This window comes from Artemia franciscana, unplaced genomic scaffold (genome assembly GCF_032884065.1).
Source record: "Artemia franciscana unplaced genomic scaffold, ASM3288406v1 Scaffold_1688, whole genome shotgun sequence".
NCBI lineage: Eukaryota > Metazoa > Arthropoda > Branchiopoda > Anostraca > Artemiidae > Artemia > Artemia franciscana.
Genome location: NW_027062920.1, coordinates 31866 through 41633, shown reverse-complemented (window position 1 = coordinate 41633; position 9768 = coordinate 31866). Strand labels below are relative to the sequence as shown.

The 9768-nt window shown below is 34.0% G+C and overlaps 1 protein-coding gene across 2 annotated transcripts in view; it reads left to right on the top strand.

The window, feature by feature from the left end:
* The first annotated feature begins 2917 nt into the window (after nucleotides 1-2917).
* LOC136042663 (E3 ubiquitin-protein ligase RNF4-like) overlaps nucleotides 2918-9768 on the top strand; it is a 33746-nt gene continuing 26895 nt past the window's right edge. The window contains exon 1 of one of the 2 annotated variants that reach the window (XM_065727627.1): nucleotides 2918-3036. Coding sequence is in view for 1 of the 2 variants with exons in the window: in XM_065727626.1 (XP_065583698.1) it covers nucleotide 3036 (1 nt within the window). In the remaining variant the exon portion in view is untranslated. The remainder of the gene's footprint in view (nucleotides 3037-9768) is intronic. The other variant, XM_065727626.1, reaches the window with a different exon arrangement.

Here is a 9768-nt window from a genome sequence, read left to right as displayed (position 1 = left end):
TCTTTTCCTTGCTTCTTCATTTTTACTCCTTGTTTTTCTCACTTCTACATCAACCAGAGCTACCAGAAGAGCTATTGATAACAAAACCTAAATATTTAATTCTATACTGTAAACTTCACGAGTTTTAGCAAGAAACATTGTTAAAATCAGAAATTTTTTCTCTTGACGTACAAGTAGAATCGGCAAAATAATTAATTTTATCCTAGTGTATTATATTTTTTTTTGACAAGTTTATGCAATTTGTGCTATTTTTTTCCAAAATAGAATAGATGTGAAGAACGAACAATCAATATTTTTCCTTTATTTCTTCAGATATTATTAGAAAAAATGTAGATTCAAATTGATCAGGTGACAGTTGCTTTTGCGATTTCTGAGCGTATAAAGAATAGAACTGAATAAATATTGCATTAATTACCTGCAGACACACTCGATTTGTATTTATACATAGCCTATGCAAAGAGATTAGAAAATTTTCCTAATGAAAAGTCTCACTTACTTTTCACATCAAATTAGTTTCAAAAGAAAATAAAATCACATAAAGACTTTAAGTTTAAACTAGATGCCCTATAATTTCCTTTGAAATTTAAACATAGCCTATTTGCCTTAATGAACCTAAAAATGAAGAGGCTCGCAGGTAGTTAAAATATGAAGACGAAATCCTAAATAAAATCAAGGAGCAACAACTGTTCAAACTTGATCATTTGAAAAGATCATTTGAAAGATCATTTGAAACCCTCGATCGTATACGCACTAACATATTCTACAGTCATCCAGATAAGCAGTGCAAGGATCATCACATCGAGGCTGGGCTTAATAGTGTCAAAACGATGTGACGTTGGACAGGACCTAAGAAAGTAATTTTTCTGAAATTCTAAATTTCAGGGTCCCAAAGTCCTAATATTAGGATTTATAGCTTAAAATGGATAGGTCTTGCAAACCTATTCATTTTAAGGTATAAATCCTAATGTTAGGACTTTGGGACCCTGAAATTTTTATTATTTCATAGAACTTTTCTTATTTCTTACGTCAAGCATTTACCCTCAGGTTAAGCTTGAAAAGTATGATTCGCAGCTCTATTTCGTAGTGTTTTCCCTAGTCAACTCTTATTTTTAATCTCTATAGAAGTAAAAGATTATCAGGTGCGTGGCTAAACAGTAGTTAATCATACTTTCATTATGGCTCGTGCCGAAAATTCTGATTCTAATGGAATAATTTACAGATATGAAAAAAAAGGGACCAGGATTTGTTTCAATGAAGCAACAGGAAAATCGTAATTTTTAAAGAAAAGGGAGATATATTGTCAATTACTGTTGCGACATCTCTCTGTAAATTTTTGAACTTCTCTTCAAAGACGATCTTGAAAAGATATGTTGCACTCCACCACATCAGTTTGGGTTCAAGCAAGGAACAGGTTGTGCAGATGTACTCACGGTCGTGGCAAAGACTCTAATTGATGCAGAATCTGCGGGGGAATGTCTTACTTTTGCTAGTCATGACGTCAAGCGTGCCACCGTGTTCATACACCCTGCAATTCTTTTGAAAACTGTCAAGCGAGGGCTAAGCCCTGCAGGTAATCTCCCACTTCGGCACATGTATTCTCGACTGCGTATTTGACAAAATTACAGCCCGATAAGAACATGCCTCCAGTTACTCGAAAAAAGCATATCCTGGTTTTAAAAGGTGCACACCAAGGAGCAGTTTCTTCACGTGGCTTATTTAATAACTACATCTAAACGCTCAAGATCTATGTCCCTCCTTATTAATTTTATCATCAGCAAATCTGTCATTAATTTTTTGACGATGTTCTGAATCTTAGTCGCACTCTGTAACGAGTCAGTGAAACATTTTCTATCCTCCAGGCAGAATACATTCAGCTTGGTCTACATTTCAATTCTGCCAATTCGGAAATAGTCCATTTTAACTGTAAAAGCGATCTACTAAACGACAATTCGGGAATTCTTCGGTTTAGCCTGTCGATCACATCGTGTATCTTAGTCTCCCTATAGGTTCATTTGTACGGCACACCTGGTACCTTCTTATTGAACATCTAACCCGCCGCATTCCCGCTCTTATGCGTAAATAATTTCCTGCAAGTTCAGATTCAACCGGCATTTGCTAGCTAGCCTCTTCAATGCAATAGCTCTCCCTAATATTTTGTATATTTCACCCTCTTGGAAACTATTAACTAACACGGACTGAATTGAATTACGTTTGCTCTTCTTCAATTTTGCAAAATATTTACTTGGCCTTCCACCCTGGCAAAGCAACACAAAAATTGTCGGTCAGTTTAAAATTGCCGACCCGAATATTGCAGTAGCTAGAGTAATAGCTAAACACAATGAAAAAGTCAATATGACTGCCCAGGAGTGGCATTCCGTATTATATCAGTATTCCGTGCCTTTCTTTGAATTGCTTATTTCGTATTTTATGCTCTTTTACTTATTTGATTGTTCGTTTTTACTTTGTTGCTCGTTTGGTTTTCTTTTCTCTCTCTTTTTTCCTCCGTCTTATTAAAAACTTTGTATTTTTGTAAATCTTTGTCATGACCTTATATTGTGCGATAAATTTTAGATTTTTACGAATTTATGGTTTATTTTTATTCGTAAACGTCGTTGCTATGACAAGTGTTAGTGCAGAAAGTGGTTTCTTTTTCTTCTTGTGCTTTCATTTAGTTTTTTTTTTTTTTGTGATTCTTCCTGTACTTCGTCTTATCATGTTATATGAATGATGAGTGTTCAATAAATAAATAAATAATTATTTTATGATAGAAAATTAAAAGCATACATTTCAAAATTTAGGAAGAAAAATTACCCTCCCCCCTATTACTATAGACGACAGGCATACACGCGTGCACCTTGTGCATTAGCGCTATCTAGGAAAAATACAATAGATGGCAATTTGTAACATAATATTTTCTGTTTACTTTTTTTAAATGAGCACGTTTTGCCAATCTTTAACAAAGAATACTGATATTATGAATATCCATTGAAACTGGCTGAGTCATAACATTGTAAATTTATTTTGGAGGTAGTGCAAGTGAGTAAAATATGTAGCCCAGCTTTTACGATATTTCCAGGATGCCACTTTTAGCTTTATATTTGGGAGTTGTCGATATTTTCTAGACTAGGGTAGTTATGTGTTGAAATCTAGATATAGGCTAGAATCTAATTTGTGAGCTTAGTAGTGTTTTTGGTAATTTTGTACAAAAACTCCCATTGATGGTAAGTATGAGGCAACAGTATAGAGTTAGCTTAGGATCAGTGGCATAATTTTGTCAAATTCCAGGGGGTAGGGGACAAAGCTTGAGGCAAATTTTCTGTAATCAAGTGGAAATGGCAATGAAAACTGAAAAATGGGCTGTATAGTATCATAATGGTAAAAATATACTAGAGAAAACTGACCCATCTTGGCAGATGTTTGAGTTATACAGGGTTATCTTAGTTTTGACAAATTTTCAACAAACTAAATTTCAGCAGGGTATAGGGCAAACTGGGGTCTGGGAGGGACAGTTAGCCCCCTGCCCCATTGCAAACTACCCCATTGCTTAAGGCTTCCTGCAAATTTAGACATATGACAAAAAAGGCCAAAAAGAAAGTGAATGCATTGTTTGGTGTTTTTTCTAGGCTATGCTATTTTCAAATTCAATAATCACTTCTTAGATAAATTCAGTTTTGAGCCCTTAATATGGCCTCAATGAGTATGATGGTTGAAATTTGCCTTGCTTATAGGCTATATAAATGATTAGGCTAGGGCTTTTAAACAAGACTAAAACAATGGTCAATGTTGATATTACCTGAACAATTGTTTTGGGTCATGAAACTATTGTAATAGCTACATTTTGACTTTTGGAACATTTGTTCTCTCTTGCAAAACTCACCCTTATGGAGTTGTTATATATTTATACAGTAAAATCCTAGTTAATTGACTACTTGCTATCTCAGAAAGGGTTTAGGTTAGGAAAATGAAACTTTCAGGGATGAATCTACAGAGTAAAGTATTTCCTGGGAAGGTATTTTGAAGCAACTACCTCCACTCCTTCTCCCTCTAGAGGGCCTTGAAATTTGCCTACATGACAGGTCTTATTACCTATTGAAATTTTGACAAAACAACATTTTACCTTAATTTTCAGTTACTAGTTGCTTTTTCTCTGCCTTTAGTTCTGAAAAATGCAATTCCTGTTATTTGAGCAGAATTTTGAGCCATATCAATATTTTTTTCAAAATTTAGGAAATGTATTTGTGTATCTTTAAAGCCTTATAAAATGAAACTGAGCAATGTTATAAAGCTGAAAACAATTTTGTTGTATTTCAGTTAAGCAGAAGATCTGCTTCTGCAGATCTTCAAAAAACACATATTTTTAAAGGTCATCAAAGGTCAAGGTCCTCTAGAGGGAGAAGGAGTGGATGTAGTTGCTTCAAAATACCTTCCCAGGACATACTCTAATCTGTAGACTCATCCCTGAAAGTTTCTTTTTCCTAACCTAAACCCTTTCTGAGATAGCAAGAAGTCAATTAACTAGAATTTTACCAAAATTAAAATAGCCTAGAGTTTAACATTCTGGTTTATGTTGCTGCTTCTGTTCATTGCTAATATGCCATAGTGACCTTACCTTGTCCAAAATAAAAGTGTGCTGTCTGATGAATATCTTTTGTGATAATTTTTGTCTTGTGTTACAGTAAAAAGATCTCAACTAAGCATATTATGTAAAGGCTTCAGAGAAACAGTTGCTCTGCAAGAGTCATAAAACTACAGGATACTAATATGCCATAGTGACTGTAGGGCTACCTTTTTTAAAATAAAGTGTGCTGTCTGATGAAAATCTTTTGTGATAATTTATTGTCTTGGGTTGCAGTAAAAAGATCTCAAATAAGCATATTGTGCTTTGATTAAAGGCTTTAGAGAAAAAATTGCTCTGTAAAAGTCATAAAACTATAGTATCTTAATTTAAGATGGTAATTTCTTTAAACTCTAAATGTTTTAGCTCTGTGTCCAAGGTCATTTCCCATTAGGGAATCCCCAGTAAAGCACAATTAAAATAAAATCAAGCTTACAATAAAATATGACCATTGAAACTAAATTCAAAAAATTAAAGCAGTCCCAGAATCATTACTTCAATAGAGTTCATCTAGGACTGAAGATACAACTACAAAAAATAAGGCAATTTGTTCAGTTAAATACAAATTAAGAGCATGCTTTCAATGCTATTCTTGCTTTCTTAGCAGCTGACCTAAGAGAGCTTTTTCTGTTACATGTTCATTAGAATTGGCTATTGGTTTTGTGATGTGGTTTTTTAAATTGTTTTTATTAAACTTGCATATAAAAAGGTGATGACTACTCCCCCAAATCCCTATTTAAAGAAATATTATGAAATAAGTTACATTTATTTTTTATTGCCTCATGAACAACTTGTTTAATACCCAAATCTAATGAGGGTATTATGGTATTAAGTCTGCTAATGAGGTATTACAAGGTAAATTTAATGAGGTATTAAATCAAATCTGCTAATGAGGGAAGTGTTTTCAGAGTATTGTAGGGCAGAGTTTTAATGGTTGCATTTTATTGTAGGTCTAATTTTATTTTAATTGTTCTTTACTGAGGATAGCCTTTGCACATAAGGCTATAATATTCATTTAAGGTTAAAAAAATATTGCTGTCTAAGATTTAATCCCCATGGTTTTACTTGCTATTTTTAATGATGGAAAGGCAGTGTGGCCTTTGTTGTCATTCTGCAAAAGTTTTTTTTTAAATATGCTACAGGAGTAAAACATTTACATAGTGCTTACTTACCAATTCTGGCCAATTACCAATTACATCTGTCAAGTATTTTATTGATACCCAATACTTTGTTGGCATCAACCATCTCTACTAGGGACTGACAAGTTCTCAGATGTATTTCAGACCAATGATTGCCATAAAGGCATACCATCATGCTAATAGTTTGTGTGAAAAAAGGTCAACCACAATTAGGTACTTGTAATTTAATATAATTAGAATGCAAGAAATAGCAAAGAAAAATACATGAGATGTATTCTAATGTTTTCAAAGTTTTTTTTCCTGGAAAAATGTATCAGTCTGTCAAATCACTTGAACTGGTCTGTTGATTGCTTTGATTGTTTGTTTTGAATGCACATCAGATTTATTTTGGTACCTCTTAAAGTGATTAAAAGCTTGTCTGTCAATGATTAGAAAGTGTTGTTGGTTTTTTTCAAACCAATAGAAGAAAAACTGGTACCTGTCTATTATATGAAACACCCTTGAGAAATGAAAGTTGGTGACAATAAAATATGATGAAAATAGAATACTTTATTAGCATTATTGTGGAGGTCATTTGTGAATTATTAGATTGGGAGCTTTGGTGTCAGCTGACCATCTCAAAGACAAAGAAAAGTTCTAAGATTTAATCCTCATGGTTTTACTTGTTGTCTTTAATGATGGAAAGGCAGTGTGGCCTTTGTTGTCATTCAACAAAAGTTTTTTTTAAATATGCTACAGGAGTAGAACAATTTACATAGTGCTTATTTGCCAATTACCAATTACTTCTGCCAGGTATTGCATTGATACCCAATACTTGTTGGCCTCAACCATCTCTACTAGGGGCTGACAAGTTCCCAGAGATATTTCAGAGCAATTATTGCCAAAAAGGCATACCAAAATGCTAATGGTTTGTGTGGAAAAAGGTTAACCACATTTATATGCTTGTAATTTAATATAATTGTAATACAAGAAATAGCAAAGAAAAATAGATAAGATGTATTCTAATCTTTTCAAAGTTTTTTTTCCTGGAAAATGTATCAGTGTGCCAAATCACTTGAACTGTTCTGTTGATTGCTTTGATTGTTTGATGAGTGTATGGTTATGTTTTGAATGCACATCAGATTTATTTTGGTACCTCTTAAAGTGATTAAAAGCTTGTCTGTCAATGATTAGAAAGTGTTGTTTGTTTTTTTCAAACCAATAGAAGAAAAACTGGTACCTGTCTATTATATGAAACACCCTCAAGAAATGAAAGTTGGTGACAATAAAATATGATGAAAATAAAATACTTTATTCGCATTATTGTGAAAGTCATTTGTGAATTATTAGATTGGGAGCTTTGGTGTCAGCTGACCATCTCAAAGACAAAGAAAAGTTCTAAGATTTAATCACCATAGTTTTAATTGTTGTTTTTAATGATAGAAAGGCAGTGTGGCCTTTGTTGTCATTCAACAAAAGTTTTTTTTAAATATGTCACTGGAGTAAAACAATTAACATAGTACTTATTTACCAGTTCTGGCCAATTACCAATTACTTCTGCCTAGTATTGCATTGATACCCAATACTTTGCTGGCATCAACTATTTCAGACCAATTATTGCCATAAATGCATCCCAACATGCTAATGGTTTGTGTGAAAAAAAAGTCTACCACAGTTAGGTGCTTGTAATTTAATATTGTTATAATACAAGAAATAGCAAAGAAAAATAGATAAGATGTATTCTAATGTTTTCAAAGTTTTTGTTTTCCTAGAAAATCTATCAGTCTGCCAAATCACTTGAACTGGTCTGTTGATTGATCAGATTTATTATGATGCCTCTTAAAGTGATTAAAAGCTTGTCTGTCAAATATTAGAAAGTTTAGTTGTTTTTTTAGCCAATAGAAGAAAACTGGTACTTGTCTATTATATGAAAAACTTGCTAGAAGTGAAGTTTGGTGACAATAAAATATGATGAAAATAGAAAACTTTAATAGCAAAACTGTGAAGGTCATTTTGTGAATTATTGAATTGGGAGCTTTGGCATCAGCTGACCATCTCAAAGCCAAAGAAAAGTTCATTATAAATGCGATTCTTAACCTAGTTCATTTTAGTTCATTATATTAACATGATTCTTGAGGATACTGGTTAGTTTGCTTTAAGTAGTGATAGAATATAGTGCCTCTCCATGGATGTTAAAATCAAGATTTGGGATTGGCCAAGGGCCAAAGAACAGGGAGTTATATTTTTCCAGGATAAGGGGCTGTTGCCAAAAACACTGCATCAATGGACACACCATGACTTTGTACTCTTACAAGAATCAACATTTTTAGAAGCTTAACACTGTGTTCTTGGAGCATATTTCCAAGTTGTAATTTTCACAATCTTGCTAATAAAGTATTCTATTTTCATCATGATTTGTTTTTTTCATTAGCATTAACCAAACTTCACTTCTCAAGTGTGTTCCAAACTTTCCAAAAAAGATGTTTCTCAAAGAAGAGTAAAAATAGAGTTTTATCAAGCTTAAACTTAACATTATCAGAAATAAATTCCTATAATAGAATAGAATAGAATAGGTTTTATTTGCACAATCTCTCGTAGTCATAAAACTAAATGGCGCTTGTGCTTACAAAAAAGAAAAAAGGATTAAGTCAAACAACAAAAAAAAAATCAGAAGACAAATAGTTTAAAATCAACAATTGTTATACTTTGATACAAAGAAAGGGATGAATGAGTTGGAAAAACGATTTGTGCGTGAAGGAGGTGCTGCTAATCTGTCAAATTTCTTCAACCTAGTACTTTGATGTTTCACTAAAACTGGTGGTAGTATTGATCTGTATTTATCACTTCTGAGAAGATATTGGCCAAATTCAAGGATCAAACTGAGACGACGCTCTTGAAGAGAGGGAATTTGTAAAGTGGATAATGCTAACTTATATTCGGTAAAAGCATCGCACAATATTACTTTGACTGCTCTTTTTTGTATTGACTCAAGCTGGTCACTTAGGTAAATAGTGTTATTGACTTGTGGGCCCCATACAGGACATGCATACTCTAAAATTGGTTGAATGTAAGTAAGATAGGCTATCCTTAGTTGTGTCACTGAGAAACCAAATCGACGCATTAGTATAAGTGTCCGCATCGCACTATTTGCCTTTTTGATAATTGTATCGACATGGAGGCTGAAAGAGCAGTCGATGCTAAACTTGACACCAAGCACTACTGCCAAAGATTCACTAGGATAAGGAGGAGGAGGGCACACAAAGTCTCTCTTCAGGGGATTAAAGCGAAGGATTTTAGTCTTTCCTTTGTTGATTTGGAGGCTGTTCGCAGTACATTCATCTTTGAAGTTGTTGATTATTTCGTTACAGAATTGGGGGACAGCCTCAGACTTCTCAACAATGTACTTCAGTAGGACTGACAAGTCGTCTACATACTTAAATCTTTCTTCATAGCCGGAAAGGATGAAATTTATCACTGCCAAAAACAGTAGACTAGCGAGCTTAGTACCTTGTGGGGCTCCGCATGTAAGCTTGACCCATTTGGAGTTGGTATCTCCTGGGAAAAGACTGTAAACGCACTGATAGCAGGCCTGTAAAAAATTGATCACTAAAAGGAGAATATGTTTTTGCGCACCCATGGTGCGTAGATTTGTGATAGCAACAGAATGGCGAATAAGATCAAAAGCCTTTCGGTAGTCTACGAGGAGAAGGTCGACTATAGCACTTCCTTGGTTGAGCCACTCGACAATGAGATGGTACATCCGTACTAAATAAACAGTTGTGCTGCTGCCTCTTAAGCATCCATACTGATACGGGTCTAGATGTGCAGAGACCTGTGACATAAGTTTGCGGTAAATAAACGTTTCTGCAACTTTAGAAAGGTTTGGAGTTATTGATATAGGCTGGAGTTGATCACAAGATTTTGGACACCTTACTTTTGGAATAACGCGGACATATGCTCTTTTCCAAGCACTAGGGAATACCTGCTGAAGGAAACATTGGTTGATTATAGAAGAGAGTGGCTTAGTGAGAAAAA